Source organism: Canis lupus, chromosome 10 (assembly GCF_048164855.1).
Source record: "Canis lupus baileyi chromosome 10, mCanLup2.hap1, whole genome shotgun sequence".
In the NCBI taxonomy this organism is placed as follows: Eukaryota; Metazoa; Chordata; class Mammalia; order Carnivora; family Canidae; genus Canis; species Canis lupus.
Genome location: NC_132847.1, coordinates 47299541 through 47324636, shown reverse-complemented (window position 1 = coordinate 47324636; position 25096 = coordinate 47299541). Strand labels below are relative to the sequence as shown.

The window sequence follows — 25096 nt, the reverse complement described above, 5'->3', positions numbered from 1 at the left end:
GAAGACAAACTTGTGGTGACTACGTATTGTGTAAAAAGGAAATTACCTAACCGGACTCGGGGTGTAGTCACAGCGCACTTAATTGTGCCATAAGAAAAAATAAATGCATTAATGCAGCACACACTTGGTGGGTTCCCGTTACCCGACAACCACTCCCAACTACCCACCGGGCTTCCTGGGAGCCCAGCAGCCTCGCGCACTAAAGACAACACGGCCGACACCTGCCGACACCTCGTTCCGCATCTTCCCGACGCACGCCGCGGAGCAGTCCCCGCCGCCCCTCTCACGGAGCTCGCGCGTTCACGTAATCGCAAATCGAAAACTCCAGGACGTACCTACGGCGTCCCACGAGGAAACGAAAAATTAAGCAGCAACTTCTTCCGCCCACGTAAAAGATGGCGCTTGAGGCGTCACCCCCCCCCTCCCTGCTGCCCGGTTCCTTCCCTTTCGGGGGCGGGGTCCAGAGTGAGCAGGAGGCGTGTGCTTAGGAGGTGTGTGCTTTTGTTTTCTTCACGCTTCCTCCCCTGCCCTTGCTCTCACGGTATTCGCCGAAGGTGATGGGCGAAAGAGTGGGTAAAAGAGATGCACCAGGCGGGACACCACGGGGGCGTGAAGCGCAGCCGGGGTCGGGAGGCGCGAGAGGGGCCGGGCCGGGGGGCGGGGCCGGGCCGGGGGCGGGGGCCGGGCTGGGGGCGTGGCCGGGGGCGTGGCCGGGCCTGGGGGCGGGGCCGGGGCGGGGCGGCGGCCGGGCTGCGGTTGCGGTCCCTGCGCCCGCGGCGGCTGAGTCGCAGGAGGTGGCGAGTGGGTGAGTGAGGAGCCGGCGGGCGGGCGGGCGACTGCCCGGGGTCCGGGTCAGGGGCCGCGCGGGGGCGGCGGCGGCGGTTCTCCCGGGGGCGCGGCTCGTCCTCCCAGACCCAAACCCGGCGTCGGGTTTTCCAGCCGGTGGCCAGTGGAGGCGCCTCCATCCGGGCCCCCGGCTCCCCGGGCGGCGGCGGCGGCGGCGGCGGCGGCGACGGGGCGGGGGGCCGGGCCTCTGGCCTCCTTCCCGCCCGCAGGCCGCGCGCCGGCCGCTCCCCGGGGACCCGGTGTGCGACCCAGAGGGACCCGTCGTGCGCTCGGCGCCGCGGCTTCGCGGGAAAGCGCCTCGGGCGCGGAGAGGCCTGGCTGTGGGGAAGGCCAGAGGGCGGGCGGCGCGCGGAGAACCCCAAGTCCGGGCCGGGGAGGCGGGAAAGCGGGGTGGGGTGGCCTGGGGGAGGGAGAGGACACGCAAGGGCACACAGGTTCAGTGCGAGTTTCCAAAGGTTGCCGATTCCCTGTCCATTTGAGGAGCCGCTCTGGACGTTGTGTGCTCCCGCTGTGTGGATCGCGGCGTGCTTGCTTCCCAGCGCCGAGGTTACACAGGCTCGCTCAGGGGAAGTGTAACCACTGCGACCTGAGCATCGCGGCTGATGGTATCTCTGCAGAAAGACGTGCACTGATTACGTGTCTGCTATGCCCACACGGGACCTGAGTCACCCCCTACTCCGCCAGGCCGCTGTATCCAGGAGACTGACTGGTAGGGAGGTCATGCACTTGCCCGAGAGATGGCCCCTTCGGAGACAAAGAGATTGCCTGGCCCTAGACTAGCCGCAGTGGTGTGGCCAGTGGGTAAATTCCGATTCAGACCGTTCCCGTCCGTCACCTGTGATGAAAAGCAACACATCTGGCTTTACGTTCAATCTGTACTTTTAATTCGAAAAATTCGGTTTGATACCATCTTTCTCACACTTTAGAAAACTTTTAACGTAATGGGAACCTTACAGATGCGAGAAAATGGAAGATTAATCACATGGAGTCAGGATACTTGGAATATAGATGGTGTTGTGTGACAGATACCTTTGGCCAGCACCTCATCCAAACCCTACTGCTCTGGGAAAACCCTAAATCAGTTGGAAAACGCCTCATGACGACTGCTCTTTATACATCCAAAACAAAAACGAGAGAAATTCTAGACCGTATTGCGGGCTGATTGTGCACAGAGCAGCACTGACCTGCTCCAGGAAAGTTACATTAGGTGCTAAAGATTTTTTCCCCCCTCTTTATAAAGTTGATAAAATAGTCTCTATTTGGCTCTGTTAGCAGTCCAAAATTTGCTTTCGGAGAAAAAAGTAAAAACAAAAAACAATGAGGACTCCTGTCTTGCAAGCCTGCCCTTGGGCTCTATGTTAATTAAGTAGTTCTAAGGAGAACAGCCTATTATGTGAGAAACTTGGATCTGTGAGAGATAGCCAGACCTTGATGTAAACTTAATCTCCGAATCTTGCCGGATGAAAATTTAGAAAGTGTTGCAAACAGTCCAGTGTTGATAGTTCACTGTCGTTAAACTTGGCCTGGGCGTCATCTGTTTTTGGAAAGCGGGCTGGCTTAGGACCCTGCTGCTTTTAGGGCTTGGAGAAAATAAACAAAGCGTGGTTGGTTACTAGTGTGAGCCTTATGATGGTACAATTCTGAGTTACATACAACAGCAGTGGACCAATCAACTTTCTAAATACCACTGGGAGAAGAGATGGCTGATTTTTAGCAAAGGTTTAAGAAAAAGCAAAGCTTCCAACCTACTACTCTGCTAACAGTTTTAACAGATGGTAATTAATACAATCTTATGTCTGCATATGTTGGATTATTTTCAGAAAGTTTATCGGTACATCCTCATGAGCCCTATTCTTTGTTTACAGGAGTGGAAAGCCACCGTGTCACCCAATTTGGATCCTGGCTTCCCTCAAAAGACTCTTATGGCTAATGTTTGATAATCTTCTGGAGTAGCCAACTACATGTAGATGTATAGATAAAAAAGACTGTTGGTTTTCACCCAATTTTTTTTCAGCCACATTTACGTATATGGATTTTCCTCACCAAAGATGATGACTTTACGTGTTAGTAAAACTATTTTTACAGCTCTCCTAATTATACTTATCTGTAGCATTTCATTTCTCAAAATTATTAATTTTGGCAGGATTTTAAGCTAAACAATTCAACATGATTCTTGTCCTTTGTTTCCTTTCTAATGAGAATAGCGATGAGGCTATATGTAATTAATTGTCTGTAGTAGTTTAATTTTCACAATCAGGTAAAAATTTTCCTGTAATACAACCAGATTTTGCTCTGGGGCTCTGTTCGGCTTTAGGAAATGCTTTTATTTTCAGTGTAATGATGAAATGTTTGAGTTCAAATATTGTTGTTATGGTTATTCACCTTTTTATCCAAAAAGGAGGAACAAAAGGAAAATGTTACAATATAATTTTGTGGCTATGTGTTAACTCATCTCCTTGGCCCCCAATTTGCTGTTATTTATTTAATGATGACAATAGCATCATTACAGTTTGAATTCAAATTACATTCCTGTATTCTATCACTGTAAACTGTTTAAATTGTGTCTGAAACAGTGGATATTTTAAGTTAGCTAGGCAGTTTATGTCCAGGGTAGTCTTTTAAGACTTAAGTTGATAGAACACATTAAAAAGTGAATATTCCCTAAATGAACTACTAAACTAAAAAATACATATGTAAACTGCCTTTATGTTAAGTCATTTCCACACATGCATACTCTAAAGTGTTTTGCCAAGTTCTGTATACCTATTCTTGACATTCATGATAAAAGTGCTCATCTAATACTCTAAAAATAGAAGCCACTACTTTTCAGCAGCTTTTGAACTCTCTTGACAAGAGAGTACATTTAAGTAAATGAATTGTAGTTATAGATAAAATGTTACCTCCCAAAGCAATCCTTATGATGAATAGATTCCACAATTTTAGACTTGCTTCAATGTAATTGTTATGGTTCTTTTCACTCTACGTCTTCCAATACACACATTCATTTTTTTTAAGATTTTATTTTTAAGTAATCTACACCCAACGTGGGGCTCAAACCCACAAGATGAAGAGTCACATGCTCCACTGACTGAGCCAGCCAGCTCTCAATTTTAATATTAGGCAAGAATTATTCATTTTACACTGATATCACAGAGTATTATACCTTTAAGGTGTTACATTTCAGTGGGTTAAGATATATAAGAGACTTTGATTCTTACCTGACTCTGTGACTTTGGGCTTTTCTCTGGGTCTGTTTTCTCAGTACATTGAAAGGCTTGACCAGTATCCATCCAGTCACTTTATTCTTTAAATGTTGTAAATAAACGAAGCTTTTTAGTTGAGCCATTTAGTATAGTATACAGACTCTCTGTAAGGAACTCAGTGTACTGCTACACAGCTTCCTTAAATTTAAGTAGCATATTAAATATATTTATAGTTATCTTGATGTTTCAGTATTATTTTAAACACTGGTATTGGGCTTTAATACCCTGATACCCAGAGAGCTTGTTGAGAATAACAGAACTGTTTGCTCATTTTTTGTTATGGTTCCAGCTGATTGTTTTTGCAGTCTTTTGTCTCTTTCTTTCTCTTTCTCTTTTTCTTTTATCTCCCACCCCATTTTTTTTTTAAGATTTTATTTTTTTTTTTTCATGAGAGAGAGACAGAGACATAGGTAGAGAGAGAAGCAGGCTCTCTGCAGGGAGCCCGATACAGGACTGGATCCCATGACCTGAGCCACAAGCAGATGCTCAACCACTGAGTCACCCAAGCGCCCCATTTATTCCCCACTTTTAACAGCTTTAAAGTGTTTCTACTAACAGGTGTCTTTACTAGTTTCCTAGGACTGCCATAACAAAGTACCACAAATTGGGTGAACAAAACAACAAAAATTTATTCTTTCACATTTTTGGAAGCTAGAAGTCCAAAATTAGATGTCTGTAGGGACATGCTCCTCTGAAGGCTATATAGGAAGAATCTTCCTTGCCTCTCAACTCATAGTAGTTTCCAGCAATCTTTGACTTTCCTTGGTTTGGAGCCATATCACTCCAGTTCCTACCTCTATGTTTACATAGCCCTGTTTCTCTTTGTACATGTGTCTCTAAATCTTTCTCATAAAGACACCAATCATTGGATTAGGATCCACCCAAATCCAGCATGACCCCATCTTAATTTGATTACACCTACTTTCAAATAAGGTCACATTCACAAATACAGGAGGTTAGGCCTTGAACCTGTATTTGGGGAGGTGGAAGACACAGTTCAACCCACAATGACTGTCTGAGCCCTCCCTTTCCCATTTTGCTCCTCTTTTGTTGTGGTTTAGGAGCCAAATATCCAATCATTAGAATTGCACATAGACTGAAATCCTGGGAACAGTGAGGGTCTATTCTATGAGCTTTAGCATATGATATTTTATATTAATGTTCAAAGGCCCCTTTTTTGGAAGATTATTATTTTGGATTTTAAAGTGTATTCCCTGAATAAAGGTGACAAGTTACCATGTACCATAAGGTTCTCATCCTATTAGCAAGCATTTAATGTGCACCTGCCATGCTAGTCGAATGTCTATCCTAAGGGACGTGCTTCCAAATCTTTTTTTGCCTGAAGAAGGGAAACCACACAGTTCTAAAGTCATTTGAATTTCTGGTGTATTGCTTAAAAATTGCTGAACCTAATCATTGGTTTTGTATGTTATTGTTTAGATATCCTGGGACCATTTGGATAGTGTGGTAGTTGGGATGCAGTGATGTCGAATCTCTGTCCACCACCATCTCCAGCTGTTGCCAAGACAGAGATTGCTCTAAGTGGTGAATCACCTTTATTAGCAGCTACCTTTGCTTACTGGGACAATATTCTTGGTCCAAGAGTAAGACACATTTGGGCTCCAAAGACAGAACAGCTACTTCTCAGCGATGGAGAAATAACTTTCCTTGCCAACCACACCTTAAATGGAGAAATCCTCCGAAATGCAGAGAGTGGGGCTATAGATGTGAAGTTTTTTGTCTTGTCTGAAAAAGGAGTAATTATTGTTTCATTAATCTTTGATGGAAACTGGAATGGAGATAGGAGCACGTATGGTTTATCAATTATACTTCCACAGACAGAACTTAGCTTCTACCTTCCACTTCACAGAGTGTGTGTTGATAGATTAACACATATTATCAGGAAAGGAAGGATATGGATGCACAAGGTGAGTGGTTTTGGTACTTATTAATCATGCTAACCTAGCCATTAAAAGATTATCTTCTGTTATATCTAATTTTTAGAAATTATATAGAAGTAATTTCAAACAGTAGCTATTATTTGCATCTGCCCTGTTAGATAGTTCTAGTAGTCTAATGTCAGTGATCTTCATCATAACGCCTAAAGGTAGGAAAGGGTAGATCTATGTTACAAGTAAAAGCTAAAGGTTAGAGAAATTAAAAATATTGTAATAAGCTTTTAAAGTCTAGGTTTGTCTTGGGAACCTTTATAAAACTTTCTTTTTGCATTGCATGACCCTGTTTTTCACTTAATACTGTGTGTAGGTACAAGCAGTTCAAAACAAATGTTTCATAAGCAGTTGGCCATGTAGCCTTTGGTCTCCTTAACTTCTTTGCCAAGTTCTGAAATTTGTAAAATGAGGAGGTTGGACCAAATGGGTTCCAGGAGGTGTTCTTTTAGTTTTACAGATTGAGCCAGAGGAAATTGCTGTCATCCTCTAACTCCTATAGTTTAATATTTAGTGTTTTTTATATTTTCAGATACTTTTGACAGACCTGAAGAACAAATTTAACTCTCCTTTCTGCTTTGCAGTTTTGATACTAGTATGGAAGTCTGTTAAACTGTTATTAATTTTATAAGTTTTTACCAGATAGTAAAGAGAAATGGTATCTTTGAAAAGAAAGAGTGTTTTATTATGTTTACATATTATGTTTTATTTTATTATGTTTTATGTTTATGAACATCACTTACGGTCAGGAAGCCCCAGATATATATAACTTAATCTTACTTAATTTGAAAAGTACAAACCATTAGTTTCCTTTGTGAAACTGTGCAGATGTTACATTGACTGTTTTCTGATAAATTACCTTTTTTTTTAACTACAGAGAAAAAGATGTTTTTATCTTATTTTGTATTGTTTGTATGTAAGAGAATGGATTTGTTGGGTTAATTTCCTATACTCTCCCTTTTTTTTCTGCCCTAACGTGGAAAGTATTTTTCCCATGAACTGAATTACACAATACGTCAGCCAATTAACTGTACCATGAAAAATAAATATCAATTTTCTTTTAATTTTAATGAATTTTCTCTTGCTCAGGAAAGGCAAGAAAATGTGCAGAAAATAGTCTTAGAAGGCACAGAAAGAATGGAAGATCAGGTAAGATACAGAATACATACTATCAAACACCACCAAGCCCAGGGCATGCAGCTGTATAAGGCTGTGGGCTATTTTTCTTAAGTCCTTGAAGCCATACTGTTTTGAAAGGGTGGGTATGAAAATGAACAGAGTCTTTATGGAAATATATGGAATAAACTGGATGAAAATTTCCATATTAGACCTGAAGAGTTAAATAAGTGAAGAATAATAGCAATTTTGGTACCTTTTTTTTCTGTTTGCACAGAATAAGTTTTGAATAACTTGTTTATAGTAAAAATTTTAAGTTTTATATGAGATTGTCTTTAAGGTATTACTTCTCAAACATTTCCCCAGAAGTAGTTATAACATAGGGAAGTGAGTATACTCCTAGGGATATCTGGGGATACAGACACAGTTGTAAGCATAATATTTATTTGAAGTCTCATGTTGTATTTTTAAAACTCATGCAATTTATATCCTATTTTGTATCTATTTAGTGTTAGAGTTTGCCAGTGATACCCCTCACCTTCTGGTAATATGAAGTATTTAGGGAAATATGCCATGGTTATCCTACTGCTTTGAATATTCTTAGGGTGGAGGCACCAGCATTTGAGATGCATAATTGCATGGATATGGCTTCCCTTATGGAAGTTAAATGCAAACCATTTCAGTGCAGGGCAGAGATGTTCTGAAGAGGAATTTCCAAAGGAGAAGGGATTTTTTGCCTTTCCTCTCATTGCCTCTGGCCACTCTCAGTGTTCCTTCTGTTGAGTTCTAGTCTAAGGATGACTGAGTTGTTCTTACTCTGGTTCTCCTTTAGCATGCCTGAGACAAAATAATTTTTCTGGCGCCTGAGTGGCTCAGTTGGTTAATGTCTGCCTTGGGCTCAGGTCATGATCTCAGGGTCCTGAGATCACCCACCATTGGCTACTTCTCCCTCTGCCTGCCCCCACCCCCCACTACCCCCGCTTGTGCTCTCTGTCAGATAAATTTTAAAAATAAATTTAAATTAAAAATTTTTTTTAAAAATTTAAAAATCTGTAAATAATAACTGTTCTAAAAATTTGTGAATACATAGGGATTTGAACCAGGAAAATACAAAACTCTATAAAGTGACTTCCTTTACAAATTGTTATTATACCTGTATTTTTGTAAATAACTTTCCAGGCAAGAGGAGGTAATCCTGGGGAAAGGTCTAACACTTAAAAGAAAATGTTTCCCTTTACCCAGCAAAGCCTGGTTTTTACTTATTGGTCAATGAGCAGAGTGCCAAGCATTGGGGGGACTTTTACCAACCTCTAGATGTACCTGCTAATTATGGAGTAGTTAGTAGAGTTACCTCAAGATAAAGAAATTTAAGACCCAATAACATTCTGCATTTCCTGGGAATTTTTTTCTTTTTTTTTCTTTTTTTTGGGGGGGGGGGGGATTTTTTTCAAACCAGAAACCTGTGCTTAAAATGTTTACCGCTATTCACTTTTAAGTTTTATTTCGGTTTTAAGGGCTCTTCTTGAAAATGTTAACCTCTTCTGTATATTTAGACCAACTGGAGGTTTTTAAAGGGGAAACATTCTCTTGCTAAGAAGTTCAAGTTACAGAAGTCACAAGAGGAAAAGAAACTTGAGGGATTTTCTTTTGAGTTTCTTCTGTTCAGTCTTGTAGGATTTTTTGTTGCTGTTAAGCTTTGAGGAGGTAATGATAAATTGTGATAAATATCTGAGATACAGTTTATGGCACTATATATATGCCTACATCTAAGGGAAGTTATTTTTCTGCAGTTATCCTTTCTGCATAGAAGCTGCCTGATAATTGAATCTTTACAAATCTCACATCATGTGCTTAAAATGACTTTATTTTGAACAAATAAACACTATTTGGGGATTTCACATTAGTCTGGAATTAATCACTGACTTCATTCAGTGCGAGTTTTGGATGCTTATAGCTATCATCTGATAAAATCACTCTACAAGGAAATCACTTTATAGCTAGTCATTATTCTTGTTGAATTGCAAATGTTGATTGAAACTGTAAACAAGCATTTTAAAACAGTGAGTGGTTATGTTTGGAGGTTACTACAGGATGAATTTTTTTAAATAATAAAACCTTCTATATGATACAAGGAGGCTTATGACTTACCATAAGATTTCCATAGACAGCATCACATTTAAATTCCCAAGTTTCCAAAAAACTGGATATGATCACTCAGAAAATGACTCTGACTGAGATTTAAAGACATGTGAAAAATTTGAATAAAACAGTTTTATGAGAGATGAGTGAGGAAAAAAACTTGTTAGAATGTTTTTAATATGTAATTTTTAAAACATGTTTAGCTAAAAATTAACATACATATGTGACAATTTTATCTCTAAAAGTTTACATACTCAAGATGGTTCAAAAATTGGGGGACAAAAAAATTTAAAAAAAAAACAAAATTTAAAAAAATAAAAAAATTAAAAATAAAAAAAATTGGGGGACAGGGGTGATGGTCCTACTGCTTTGAATATTCTTAGGGTATAGGCATGGTCATCCATCTTTGAGATACTCTACGTTTGTGATGTACTATACTGAGTTTTCAGTTTCATTCTAGAAACTACAAATTTCAAAATTACATTTTTGATGTCTGTTTTATTGACTTCTTAAAACATATGTGGTATTTTGATTTTCATTTGGGTACTAAACCTTACTGTGAATCTACAAGGTGGGTTTTGAGTCAAACTTGACTACTAAGTTGTTTGCTGACTATTTCTCAAGTCTTATGGCTGATTTTCCTCATTTTAAATATAAAATGCATCAATGACCTTTAATTAACAAGTTTTTCATATCTCAAATAAATATCAAAGGAAATCCTTTCTAAATTTGGTGTGTAATTTAATTATTGCATGTAACAGTAGATGATAAGCCAATGATTCCACTCTGACTAAAGAAAATCATTCCTGGAAGAATGAAAATGAGTTTTAAATAATATGTACATCCTTTAGAAACATTCTGGAGGAATAGACATGTTTGGGGCTGTGTTTTAACAAGTTATTGAGTATTTCTTTCAAAGGATGTCATTCCTTGCTTTCAGTTCTTAGTTTGCCCCATTTATCCTATACAGGATTTCCCTGCTAACCAAAAGTAGAGTATTCCTATAAAATCTTTCATACACTGAAATGGCCATGAAGTATAGAAGCAATTATAATTAATTTGTATGGAAAAGTTTTTGAGTGTTCCCAGACCCAAAAAATAACCTCTCTTAAGCATCTCTGTCTGATATCTGAAAACACAGTCTACTAAGGGGTGCACAAAATAAATCAAGATAAAGCACAAATGCTCATAGACACAGTCCAAAGCTAAGGTGGCTTGATGCTAAGATGCTGAGTGGAGTTCCGGGGGGGCTCACGGGGCAGGAGCCTGGCTGGGCTAGTCTGGTGCTCAGAGTATGTGCCACCTCCTACAATGGCTCATTCAAAACAAATGCTCAATGCTGTTTTAGCATTTCACCTTTTTTTTTTTTTTTTTTTTTGTAAAAGCAGAAATTCTCTTCAGATTTCTTTTGCTTGCTGGAAACAGATACTAATCAATGTAGGTCTTTCATAAAGCAAAACGGTGTAACTTGAACTTTCAAAAAGAGCAGGGCGTTAACCTTCATTGTCAGATTTTCTTCACTTCATTTTGCTTTTTTATACAGGGTCAGAGTATTATTCCAATGCTTACTGGTGAAGTAATTCCTGTAATGGAACTGCTTTCATCTATGAAATCACACAGCGTTCCTGAAGAAATAGATGTAAGTTATTACTATATGACTATTATGTATATTAGTAGCATTCTAATTTTAGTAGTATTCATTTTTTTGTCGTGCATACTATTCTCTATTTCATACAAATGAAGTATTAGCCACTTGAGCAAAAACAGAAAATCCTGAGTTTTAGAACCAAACAAAGGCTTCTTTTTTATTTGGTCAATGATAGTTGTGACAGAACTATATTTTATTTAGTTTATTTCACCACTTTTGTATTTCTTAGGAGAATTCTACACCTTATAAAAACAATCAGTATTTAATGCAGTACTTTTTGTAACAAAGCAGTATACCAATCAGCGGTGGTTAACACAAGTTTACTTACATTCACTAATCTAGTTTGCTTAATCATGGTTGGCATTTTGAATCACACCCTCTCCGTGTGCAGAGAAATCTTCAGGAAACTATTGTTTCTTTCTGACTTTGTCATTAAGATTTGTCTTCTGACTGACAGCCCAGAAGAGGAAGTTGTTCTTGTAAAAATCATTGCTTAACCTGCCTGACCAGTTTCCACATTTGTTCTGAAATTTTATGGAAGTGCTAGAGATTGTTTTATTGGGATTCTTGATGCTTAGAAATTAGGGCAATGTGTCATATTGAACCTAAAATTCAGAAAACTTGTGTATTTAAGTGTGTTATTTCAATGCTTATATTATAGCCAGGATAATTTTTTTTTGTGATGCATTTTAGATAGCAGATACAGTTCTCAATGATGATGATATTGGTGACAGCTGTCATGAAGGCTTTCTTCTCAAGTAAGAATTTCATTTCTTTTTGTAAGGGATGGATAGACCAGATAGAAATCTTATGCTCACTATGACACAATTTGGAAGGACAAAAATTAATGAGACTAGCTATCCAAATTATTCTAGGAACAATGTTAAGTATTTAAACTATTACTTAGCTTTGTGTTATTTTTTCATTTATTACATGTCTCTGATCCATTTGATGTTACTCTTTTTAATATGTAAAGAAGCTGGGTTTCCATAGTGCCCAGACAAGAAATCTTGGTCTCTTGTTTGGTTCTGGTTTCTTATTTTACTTCTCATCAAAGTTGAAACTAAGAATTGAAAGGGGTTCTTAAACCCATTTCCAGTGTTGGGGCCTTCACACCAACAATCCTCTAGATACCAAGTGGGTGTCCTACAATTTAATTCAGTTCTGACACACTCTGCCTCGAGAGTGTCAGATTCCATAGGTTAAGGGTTTAGTCCCACAAGACTGCATCCGTCCCTGCCCCCAGACACCAGTCTGACTGACTTGTAACAGATTGGAGGTTCCACCCACCCACTCCTTGGACGTCAGACACCAGTAACAAGTCCAGGTTATTACCTGGACTTCTTACCAATTGGCTATAAATTAGGTTCCTACGACCCCCTCCTTGGGTTCCATTAATATGCTAGAGCAACTCACGGAACTCAAACATTTTATTTACGTGATTACCAGTTAATATAAAGGATAGGCTCTAAGATACTGATGAACATCTAGATGGAAGAGATGCATAAGACAAAGTCTGGGGAAAAGGTGAAGAGCTTCCATACTGTCTCGAAGGATACTACTTTCCCCAGATCTCCAGGTGTTCACTAACTGGGAAGCCTCCAAACCCTTTCCTTTTGGGTTTTCGTGGAGGCTTCATTCCATAGACTTGATTGATTGATTGATTGATTGATTGATTAAATCATTGGCCACTGGTGATAACCTCCAGCCCCTCACCCCTCCCCAGAGGTCAGGGGCGAGGAACTGAAAGTTCTTACCCTTACCATGTGGTTGGCTTCATTGGCAGTCAGCCCCTATCCTTAGATGCTTTCCAGAAGTCACCTCATTAACCTAACAAAAAGCATCTCATTTCCTACACTTAGAAAATTCCAAGGGTTTTGGAAACTGTTAGCCAAGAACTATGGTTGAAGACCAAATATATATTTCTTAAAATCACAATATCACAGAACCTTTACAAATTAACTTACATTGTGGAGGGACTTAAGTTATTTAGGCCTAGAAAAGAAAATTATTCGTATTTTTACTGATCCTTTCCATCTTACAGCAAATTTTAGTATTTAAGAGTATGGGCTCTAAAACCAGACTTACTGGGTTATTGCTATTTGAACCTGAGCAAGATACCTAAAGTCCCTGTGCCCCCATTTCCTCATCTGTAAAATAGGAATAAAAATAGTACCTACTTCATATGATTTGTTATAAGAATTGAGTAAGATAAGTCATATTAAGCACTTAAAACAGTGCCTGATACATATAAGCACATAATAGCTGACATTTTCTATTTCTTCGAAGGAAAATGTAATAACAGTAAAAACAACCAATATTTATCAGGTGCCTGCAAGTTAGTCCCTATACTAAGTGCTCTCTTTGCATGTATAATCTCATTTTCTACCTTAGTGTTTCTTTACAATTGCAGATTATCATGAAATTTCATTTTTTTTTCAATGAGAAGTGAAAGGATAAGGTATTTGCTTTTTTTTTTTTTTTTTTTTTTTTTGGTATTTGCTTTTTATGTCCATAGTCTTTTCCTCAGAGAATATCAGAGGTGGGAGTGTTTTTAACTGAGAAGCCTTACATAGCTTGACTCAGAAGCACTTTAGTGCTGATTCGGCTCACTGTCAGCCATTCATCATTATTTTGAATCCCGTTTGACTTTATTTTTTTATTTTTTTTTCCCCAAAACTTTTTTTTTTATCTATTTATTTATTTATTTTTTTTTTTAATTTATTTTTTATTGGTGTTCAATTTACTAACATACAGAATAACCCCCAGTGCCCATCACCCATTCACTCCCACCCCCCGCCCTCCTCCCCTTCTACCACCCCTAGTTCGTTTCCCAGAGTTAGCAGTCTTTACGTTCTGTCTCCCTTTCTGATATTTCCCACACATTTCTTCCCCCTTCCCTTATATTCCCTTTCACTATTATTTATATTCCCCAAATGAATGAGAACATATAATGTTTGTCCTTCTCCGACTGGCTTATTTCACTCAGCATAATACCCTCCAGTTCCATCCACGTTGAAGCAAATGGTGGGTATTTGTCATTTCTAATAGCTGAGTAATATTCCATTGTATACATAAACCACATCTTCTTTATCCGTTCATCTTTCGTTGGACACCGAGGCTCCTTCCACAGTTTGGCTATCGTGGCCATTGCTGCTATAAACATCGGGGTGCAGGTGTCCTGGCGTTTCATTGCATTTGTATCTTTGGGGTAAATCCCCAACAGTGCAATTGCTGGGTACTGAGGAGTGGAGAGGTTAAGTGATTTATTTAAAGTCAAATGGGACTTTAAATAAATCACTTAACCTCTCCACTCCTCAGTTTCTTTCATTATAAAATAGTAATATTTTACTAACTGGGTTTTAAGTTCAAATGGGAGAATCTCTGTGAAAGGCCTGAGGCGAATGTAAAGTACTAGGAGAGATAAGAGATGGCAAGGCATTGTTCTTACAGCTTTGGCACTCATCATGTAAAATTAGTCTAAATTGTTTGAAGTTCACTTACCCTTTTTTTGTTTTAGTCTGTGACATTGTTTTACAGGCAATGTTTTTCATCTTTTTTGTTCACCTTGCAGTGCCATCAGCTCACACTTGCAAACTTGTGGCTGTTCTGTCGTAGTAGGCAGCAGTGCAGAGAAAGTAAATAAGGTAATTTATTCTAATCCAGTCTAATCTGACTTCTTAACACTCTAATATATCATGGGCTGTAATTTAAAAGTTAGGTTGCAGTCAAGATGATCTAATAGTATAAGGAGGTAATATAATCTGGCCAAATTACTATGACACCCTGGAACAAAAATAAGTTGAAGTAGACTGCTTAAATAGGAAATCATTTATCCATTTCATTTTGATAACTCATAAGTATTACACAGTTACCAATATTGTATAAATGCTTTTGAGAATTTCATAAAATAATTAGATATTTTTCAAAAATTCTTATCTTATATTCTCTGACATCACTTTTAGTAAACATGAAGATAATAACCATGTACTTTTGATACTGATTCCAAAGAAATGTTATCTGATTATTCATCTTGATTTCTTATGTTGCTTTCCCTCCTGAATCTTTTTTAGGGACCTCTTGCTTTTGAGTGGTCTGTGGATGTTATGTTTTATTTAGTAACATTTGTGACCACTTCCTTCAGTGCTACATGAGTTAACAAAGAATTAGCAAAGTTCTCTTTCCAAGCATCAGGCAAAAAACTAAGGGATTTTGCACTTTTTGTTACTGTTATGTAGAAGGAGATGTTTCACATATCTATCCATTTAAGCAAACCTGATTTTTCTTTTTATGTTTTACACAGAAAATATGTTAGGAATGATTATTTCCTTAACAAATATATTTGTAGTTTTTTTTCTCTAATAAGTTACCCTGTATGCTTGCATAATCCTTAATTTACCAAAATTATATTTTTTGTGTACATCCATTTATGAGAGGTTAGTATACTTCTTACTATATTGGTTTAGCAATTTATTATTACATTTGTTATCTCAAGAAGGTAGGTTTCCATCTCTTCAGATTTCACGGAAGGACTGCCCAGTAGCTTTTTGGAAGGAGAAAGCTCTGTGGTCAGGGCTCTGTGTTTTTAAAACACTTTTTTCATCCCACATCCGCTTCTGGCAAAATCAGTTCTCTTTTATTTTTTTAATATGAAAAAGGTTGCCATTACTCTGTATTGAAAGCTACTTTAATGTAAAAACTCTCTGAATATTGTCTGAATTCCAACATCCTTACATGGCTTTTTACTTTTTCTAACAGAGCTATAGACCAAATCCTGTTAGAATCATAGACTTCTAAGCCCCAGTCAATGGCTTGCTTATTTAAAATCAAATTTGATAGAATTAATTCTCATTCTATTGAAGGATTTGGACACTCCTAACATTCATTATAATGGGATTTCACATGTAGAACTATTCAACAGAAACCATAATTCTGCCTAATATAACTACATTTAGTTTTCTTGTCCAGAACTGTTTTTACTTATTTGAAAAATAGTTGCTGCTGCTGGGTGGGGATACAATCAATAATTATATTAAGTCATTAGTTCTTACTGAAATACGAGTTCTGTGGTCAAATATGTTGGATAAAGTATGCATTTTGTATCAGTCACCTGGAAGGTTACAATATGTATTCGAATGCTAAAGGTTTTGAGGTATCATACAGTACATTTCCCAAACTTACTTGATCACAGAATTCCTATTTTAAGCAACAACTGTTATGTCCCATGGACCCCTGGCAGGTGACTAAGGAATACTTTTTTTCAGGATGTACTTTATTCACAATAATGGTTGAAGTTTCTATTCAGATTTCTTTGATAAGCAAACCAGTGGCCTTTTAATTTCCTATTTTAATGCTAAAATATTTTCTTTTATAGATCGTGAGAACATTATGCCTTTTTCTGACTCCAGCAGAGAGAAAATGTTCCAGATTATGTGAAGCCGAATCATCATTTAAATATGAGTCAGGCCTCTTTGTACAAGGCCTACTAAAGGTATAGTTTCCATTTGTCACAAGTGAAAGCAACTTTTAAAAATCATTTTTGGCACTCTTTATAAATACATTTTGAATATTAGCATGTAGTGCATCTCATGTTTATATGCCAAGGAGCTGACCTATACAAAAGTCTGAACATAGAGAGTATGTCTTACAGATTTATAGTTAGTATGAGTGAAACATCACAGAATATCTTTCTGTGTTTTTCTCTTTGGTTTCCTGTAGCTTCCTTGCCTGGCCTCAGGATTATTTGTTTTTTAATATGTGCTTGAGTCAAGTTTGCACATCTAAAACGGGTACTTTTTTTTTTTACTGAAAAGGATTTGAATTTTTGTTAGCATTTTTTGTTTATGTAATGTACTCATTATTGAAAAATAAATTTTAAACTGCTTCCTGTCTTCAGAAAGTATATATAGAATTTGAACAATTCATATATATATTCACATATATGTATTTTTATTTTTATTTTATTTTTTTCATATATGTATTTTTAAATTACATTTTTCTTTACTTGAGCTTGTTCTCTTTTTTCTTTTTTTTCTTTTTTTTTTAATTCCAATATAGTTAACATGCAACATTACTATATTAGTTTCAAGTGTACAATGTAGTGCTCCAACAATTCTGTACATTACTCAAGGCTCATCATAATTAATATGCTCTTTAATCCTCATCCTCACAAATAACCATCAATTTGTTCTCTGTAGTTAAGAGGCTGTTTTTAGGTTTGTCTGGATTTTTTTTGTTGTTCATTTATTTTGTTTCTTAAATTTCACATATGGGTAAAATATGATATTTGTCTTTCTCTGACTAATTGAGTCCACTTTTCAAGGAGTAAAGCAGATAAATATAAGTTAGCAATTATTTTCAATAATTATGGGAAGACAGTTATTTTACTGAATGTGTTGCTGATATTTCAATTATAGTCCAAGGTGTGAGAAAGTATATTTCCTAATAGTTATGTGATTCATAGTGAATGCTTTCTTGGGGATTTACATAATAAAATGAAAGAAAACATACTAAAAATTGTTGTAAATAAAAATTATGTTCAGCTGGGCAACCCCAGTGGCTCAGTGGTTTAGCGCTGCCTTCAGCCTAGGGCCTGATCCTGGAGATCCAGGATCGAGTCCCACATCGGGCTCCCTGCATGGAGCCTGCTTCTCCCTCTGCCTGTGTCTCTGCCTCTCTCTCTCTCTGTGTGTGTGTTTCATGAAGAAATAAAATAAAATCTTTAAAAAAAAATTATGTTCAGCTTTTGCATTTTCAATAGTGTGCATGTTCTGAGCTCAGAATGATATTTAAATACAGAAACTACTTAAGGGAAACACATTTCTATTTTGAATTGCACAAATCTGAAAATTAGAATTTCTTTTTTATCAAAGACATAATAAAGTGCTTAGTATTTTTATTTCCTCAGCACCCTCTCATTTAATTAATTATGTAATTTTATCCCTGAAAGGGACCTATACCAGATGCACAGAGGAAAGCTTGAAACTATAATTTAATGAAAAAAATCTGTTAACAGTTTTCTGTACACATATAAATTGTTAAACCTTTCAGAAAATACTTTGACGTTGCATATCAGGAGCCTTGAAAATGTTGAAAGACTTAATCTTTCTACTTCTAGAAATCCATCCTAGGGAAACAATTATATAAGGAGAGAGATTACTTATAAAGGTGTTTATGACAGCATTGTAAGAGTAAAAAATTGGAAATATCCTCGATATTATATTCGTAACCTATACTACAATGCTTCGTACACAGTAGATACTTCTTACATGGTATTTAACTACCCAATTGACAATACCTGGAAAGAAGTACATTGTTTACTTATAAAAATACATATTCAATGAGATTTAAAAGAACATGTGAATAATCAATAAGAAAATAAAAAGTTCCCCATAATCTCATAATCCAATGAATAACCTGTTAATATTTGGCATATATCTTTCTTGTCTTTTTATTCTTCTGTGTATATCTTTTACATAGTTCCCTGTCCCCTCTGCATATTTTAACCTCCATTTTCCACAATATCTTATGAACATCTTTCTATATCAACACATAAACTTCAAATTAATTTTTAGTAGGTAAATAAAATTTTTATTTCATCACTTCTCTTTTTGGATACTTCACTTATTTTCTAGCATTTTACTATTAAAACCAGTGCGGTAGTGCACTCATCACTAAAACTTTGCACATGATAATGACTAATTTCTTAGGATAAACTTATAGAGATGGGTTTGTGAAAGCCAGTTTTTCTAATTAAAAAATAAACCTTCATATCTTTTGGCATATAAGACAACAAATTTTCTTTTCATTTTGACAGGATTCAACTGGAAGCTTTGTGCTCCCCTTCCGGCAAGTCATGTATGCTCCCTACCCCACCACACACATAGATGTGGACGTCAATACTGTCAAGCAGATGCCACCATGTCACGAACATATTTATAATCAGCGTAGATACATGAGATCCGAGCTCACAGCATTCTGGAGAGCCACTTCAGAAGAAGACATGGCTCAGGATACTATCATCTGCACAGACGAAAGCTTCACTCCAGATTTGTATGTAATGATATTGTTGTTAAACAGTATTATGAAGTTGTATCTTTTATGAGTAAAAACAAACAAATCTGTGTTTGAAAGGAAGGAAATATTACTAAGAGAATTGTACTTGAAGAAACAATTTGGCTAATCATGCCCTTTTTTTCCTTCAATGTCTACTTTTCTTAATATAACTATGTTTTGCATAGATGGGTTAGATTAGTCCCGTAAAGTAAATATTTAAGTATTTATTTAACAAATGTACATTGAGGTCCTAGGCACAGTAATTGGTGCTAAGGTTGGGCTCTCTATAAAGAGACTCAACCCTTATATTGCTTACAATCTAGTGTATAAGAGTCATTAAAAGGCTTCATAGCTAAACCAAAGAAGTAATTCTAAGTCTTTTTTTCTTAATATATGATAAATTGTTGAAAGTAGACCCAATTAGAGGGGGGGAAATGATAAATCTGAATTTTAAAACCCTAAGAAAACTTAAGTTCTAAATCAGGAGAAGAAATGCCGTATACTATTATGGTTCTCTTTAATCAATTTAAAGTGCCTGGCACATATAATGTGCTCAATAAATGTTAACTGTGATAATCCATGTTTGAGTGTATAAAGCAGCAGTAAAATTGGAGCAAGCAACCCTGCCCTATATTTCTAAGAAACATTTTGAACTGAGATAGCAGACATGTGGAGCAATAAGAGTCACACAGAAAATGTTGAATAAAAAAAGAACAGCATGTCCAAGGTATCCCTAGCTGCATGTATCTCTTAGTACAGAAAGATGGCATCACTGGGACCCATCTTTTTCCAGCTATCAACTGTTTTTGTGGATTCCTTAGAAAGTTTAAAGGGAATTGGTTTAGAAAATGAATTGGTCAAAATCAGAATTCCAAGTGACCAAGTTTTCAAGTATTGGTAATTGTGGTACATGTAGGAATTCTCAAAATTAATCTGTGCTTTCAAGCATTTTCCTCTTTCCTGAAGTGTTTAGTATTTTCTTTCTATTTTTGGTTACTTCAGAGCTCTTTTTTGGGAAATTTAGTGAACTTTAGAATGAATATACCGCCTAGTAATTTTATTCTTATTTTTTGAGAGGAGGTATTTGTATTCTTTTAACATTTCTTGCTCATTTTAGCTAGTTATGTTTAATTGCTTCATTGGTTTGACAGACTTTGATCAGCTATAACAAGTCTTATCTTACTGGTGTTAAAAAAAAATAACATCATGAGTTTTTAAAATTTGTTCACAACTCTTAAGTAAATTTTCTGAACATGAAATTGTCCAAAAGAAATATTTTCTACCATTAGAGTGTATATTAACTTTTATATATTACAGATATAGTTTACTTTTTAGTTTTCTTTAAGCAATATTATTTATTTTTAAGATACTTTTAACTTTTAAAAATAATTTCACTCACTGCCACTTTGTGGAAAATGAGTCACTGGAAATAATACTTATTTTTAACACTGCTTCATCTGATTCACCTATGATTGAGATACTCAGTGAAACATATATTTTCAGAACACTAGATTTAATAGTCTTATTCTCTCTCCACAGCCAGAAAAGGGGTGCTGCCAGCCAGTAATCATGCCGTGATAACTTTTTTTTCTTTCCAAGTTTCTTTCTTTTGTAATTTGGTACACCCGTTTCCTAAAGTAGGAAATTTTAGGTACTTCCCTATTTCTCTCTGCACACACCCCTCTTTGTCTTTCTTGTCAGTTCAGTGATGATCCCTACTATTTTCACTGAAAAATTGCTTACTTTATGGCTTCTTAGAGTTACATTAGCTTGAGTATACATTCTGTCTTCTTAGTCTGATCATTGCCAAGGTAGGTAATACTTTTCTAAGTAGTAGGTTCGTGTTACTTGCTTAGTGATAGGTTTGTTGATGCAGCTCAGTGGTCAAGGTGTTCTTTAATCCCACTTGAACGTTTCATAGCATTTACTCTTTCACCTTTTTCTTTCTGGACAGCTTATTACAAGTTACTATAACATAAAGTTAACCTTTCATTTTGTTTTAGGTTTTTGTGGTTGTAGTATGTGTTTATTTTTCTTGCTGGTTTTTTTTTTTTTTTTTTTTTTGAGAAGGCAGGAATTGATGATCATGTTTATTAATTCCCTAAGGCTCTCAGCATTTTTTTTATAAGGCGAGGGTACAAAAATAGATTGATAAGGAGTTAAATGCCCTTCTTGGGACTACTTACATCCTTAAGAAAAAAATAATTACATAGTGGCTTGACAAACTACTAATATACAGAGTTAAAATGAATATAGTTTTTTATCTCCAAATATATATATATTTTTTATAAATATGTTTATACATAATATTCCATTTCTAAGAATTTAATTTATTGGCTGGAGTGAGAGATTTTGGAAGGTAGCCATTTCAACATTTGGACTATTTTCTTCATAGGAATATTTTTCAAGATGTCTTACACAGAGACACTCTAGTAAAAGCCTTCCTGGATCAGGTAAATGTTAAGCCTAAGATTGTCAAAATGAATGTTATGGTATGTTGTCTTTTTTAATGTATACTACATTGCCTGTGCTATATATGTAATATCATAGAATTAAGTCGTTATTTTTTTTAAGTCATTATCTTTTTGTAATGTTTCAGGTCTTTCTAAAATGTCTACATGGTATTTCTTTTGATTGTTAATGGGCGTTAGCCTGTATATTAACAATGAAAGATGCAATATGTCCCAGTTCAAATAATAAATGTTTTAATTCCAACCACAAACCTATAACTCAAGGTGTTGTCTTTTGGGGAAGGGAGAATATTTTTTTATTTGCCTTAATTGAGCCAAAATGTCTTTAAAACTTGTATACTTCTAAAATAATAACATCTTTATTGTCTCATTCTTCTGAAAAATACCTGATTAGTTAACATTTGAGGAAAACTATAGATTATATGGGACTTATTTCTTAATATAACAGAGCTTTGTCATAGTATCATTTTGGGAATCAGGCCAGGAAACAGTGTCATAGGGATAGCTTTGAAATTATGAGGTCCATACAGGTCTATGTGGTCTGTGACATAGTGCATAGTTCAAGGGTAATTAATAATCATGCAACTAATTCGATATTTCTCAAGCTGAATAAAATCATTCTACCACTACCCATGTATCCTCACCCCTCAACAGTAGAGAGAGAAGAATATCTCAAAACAATAGTCTGTAAGCATGGCTCGACTTCTGAGAGCTTCAATTTTGTTTGGAGATGTGGGCAGGAAAAGTTAAGTAATATAAGTGGAAGTAAATTACATCATGATTCCTTTTTTCTTCTTAAGATTTTTATTTATTTATTTGAGAGAGGGCACACACATAAGCCAGAGGAGGGGCAAAGGGAAAAGCAGACTCCCCCTTGAGCAGGGAGCCCGACATGCAGCTGGATTCTAGGACCCTGGGATCATGACCTGAGCTAACTGACAACTGCTTACCTGACTGACTGAGCCACCCAGGAGCCCCTACATCATGATTCTTAACAATAAAGTAAATAGGGATGTATTCTGTGGCACAATGCAAAAGTTGAGTTCATTTTCAAAGATAAAATAGAAGACTTCAGAAAAGCATGATTGCCTCTAGACTCAGTACTTCTGGTCTGTTAGGCGCATCAGTGGCAATGGTTATGGAGAACTGCTCTAAAGTGTGTTACCTTTCAGACATTGTCAACACAGTGATAGAAACATGCTGTATAAGAAGAATTGGAGCGAATTATTTATTAAAATGCTTCATTTTCCTGTAGGTCTTTCATTTGAAACCTGGTTTATCTCTCAGGAGTACTTTCCTTGCACAGTTTCTACTCGTCCTTCACAGAAAAGCCTTGACCCTAATAAAATATATAGAAGATGATACGTAAGTAACACCATATGAAATAAAAAAAAACCTTTGTGCATTATTAATGTTTTGTTTTGTTCCTTTGGGACATTGTCTATATTTTTATATGTATTTGTATATAAAAGTTTTTTTTTTTCTTCATTATTTATAGGCAAAAAGGGAAAAAGCCCTTTAAATCTCTACGGAACCTGAAGATAGACCTTGATTTAACAGCAGAGGGCGACCTTAACATAATAATGGCTCTAGCTGAGAAAATTAAACCAGGCCTACACTCCTTTATCTTCGGAAGACCTTTCTATACTAGTGTACAGGAACGAGATGTTCTAATGACTTTTTAAATGTGTAACTTGTCAAGCATATTTCATCACAATCATGATTGCTGCCAAAGTAGCTTGGCAGTGTGGGAAACATCATTCCTGCAGGTCGTGTCCTAGTCTACTTGGCAATGCAGTTAAAATTAGTTACACTACAGTTGTCACCAGTCTGTAGGAGGACGTCAGGTGCATTGTTACAATGGGTGCATCTTTCCTAGATATGCTGTCTTGGGATACAAACTTAGGTTTACAATTATAGTAAATGTTACTGCTACCTTTTAAAGATATAATAATGGAATATAAACTTGACCACAACTACTGTTTCTTGAAACTTACAATTCATGGTTTACATGTATCAAAGTGAAATCTTAGTTAGTTTTCACTGGTATAATACTAGCTGACTTTTCATCTCTTGATATTCCTTGGTATGTAAGATTACTGTAATACTTTTATATAATCACCTGAAAATTAGAGCATTTGAATCATTTCAGTTCCACAAAAGGAAGTTGGCTTGAACATAGGTTAAATTTTAGAAAGAATATATTGATCAAGCAGATGTTTAATTCAAATTAATTATTAGATCCTACTTTATAGATTTGATAGTCCTTAGAGTTTAATCTGTGTAAAAACATCACGCAGCATGTGTAGTCCTGATTATGGTGAAACCACAGTTGGGTGTGTTTGTGTGTGTGTTTGTGTGTTGAACTATGTCAAAGAAAATAGAGGAAATTGGGTTTTATGTTTTAATAGTTATTGCCAACTATTTAAATTACTTTTTATTATTTTTGAGCCAAATTGAAATGTATACCTCCTGTGCCTTTTTTTTTTTTTCTTGAAAAATATAATGACTTGGAAGAAGTTCAGATTACACTAGTCAGTCATTTTTATCTTGTTTTCCTCTTGTAGGGTCTCACCCTGATTTGGCAATTGTGACTCCAAGATTACAAAATGCAATAGAAAATATACTAACTAGTAAGATCTTTTCTCAAGAACAGAGAATAGTAGCTAGTCCTTTTCCTTCTTATGTTTCTGCCCATAATTTTGAAGTTGTTGGCAGGTCTCTTTCCTGAATCTTGTGAGGAAAGCAGGAGAAACTTGACTGATGTGCTATTTTACTAGGTGCTACTTTGGCAGAACTAAGTGATCAATTTCTTTTGTTTCCTTAATGTGTTTGGACCATTTTGCTAGCTGTAAGATGACTGATAAATGTAAGTCTGTGCTAGAATGGTTTTGACATAATAGTATACACAAGCATAAAAATATTCTTATTTAAAACTGTGGAAGTTACAAAAAAGGGAAAAATATTTATAAGAAAGGGATAAAAGTGATAGAGCCACTCTGCTCTTGCTCACCAAATTAAACCAAAACAAACATGTTCTTTTCTGAAGGTCCTAATTGCCTTTCACATCACTGATCAGAAAGGTATAGAATCTTGATTTATAGACATAAATGAAACCGGATGACTGGTGCTCCGTGGCTCAGTCATCAATTTACAATACCACCTTCTTGTACCCCTTACTCAGTGCTTTCTATGTGAGGTTATTAAAGAGTGCTGACCGATTATTTTCTTTTGCTGGTTTATTGTACTGTTATATAGAATGCAAGTTGTACAGTGAAATAAGTTATTAAAGCATGTGTAAATATTGTTGTATATCTTTTCTCCTATATGGAGAATTTTGAATAAAATAGCCTTAAAATGTTGTCTCTTAGCAATTATTTGTTCAGAAAAGCAGTGTTATGATAATGAAAGCGTGACAGTTTATGTTGTATCAAAACTCTTGTTTTCTTTTTTGAAAGAAAATGAAGGTTCTTTATAATGCTGGAATCTCTTATTTATAATGCTGGTTTTTATTTTTTTAACTTAGTGTTTAACTCACAGGATTACAATTTGATTTTTAAATTTCTGTATTAATATTTCAAATGTACAAGCTAATGCTTGGGTAAATTT

The 25096-nt window shown here is 36.3% G+C and overlaps 1 protein-coding gene across 2 annotated transcripts; it reads left to right on the top strand.

The window, feature by feature from the left end:
* The first annotated feature begins 714 nt into the window (after window positions 1-714).
* C9orf72 (C9orf72-SMCR8 complex subunit) lies at window positions 715-24849 on the top strand. Of its 2 annotated transcripts, XM_072841596.1 has the most exons (12): window positions 715-805; window positions 2712-2909; window positions 5550-6037; window positions 7148-7207; window positions 10857-10952; window positions 11655-11719; window positions 14536-14608; window positions 16336-16452; window positions 18778-19013; window positions 21412-21469; window positions 22743-22852; window positions 22986-24849. In XM_072841596.1, the coding sequence occupies exons 3-12, from the start codon at window positions 5594-5596 to the stop codon at window positions 23170-23172; spliced, it is 1446 nt and encodes a 481-aa protein (XP_072697697.1). In that variant the 5' UTR covers window positions 715-805; window positions 2712-2909; window positions 5550-5593; the 3' UTR covers window positions 23173-24849. The 2 variants fall into 2 exon arrangements, with proteins under 2 accessions (XP_072697697.1, XP_072697698.1); XM_072841597.1 differs by lacking the exon at window positions 2712-2909 and having other exon boundaries at window positions 719-805.
* The last annotated feature ends 247 nt before the right edge of the window (window positions 24850-25096 follow it).

What these genes read in the sequence shown, in the direction of transcription:
- C9orf72 (XM_072841596.1), top strand. Translation starts at nt 5,594, where the DNA reads ATGTCGAATCTCTGTCCACCACCATCTCCAGCTGTTGCCAAGACAGAG. An exon ending in GAAGGATATGGATGCACAAG is followed by an intron (nt 6,038 to 7,147) that starts GTGAGTGGTTTT and finishes TCTCTTGCTCAG; the next exon opens with GAAAGGCAAGAAAATGTGCA. An exon ending in GCGTTCCTGAAGAAATAGAT is followed by an intron (nt 10,953 to 11,654) that starts GTAAGTTATTAC and finishes GATGCATTTTAG; the next exon opens with ATAGCAGATACAGTTCTCAA.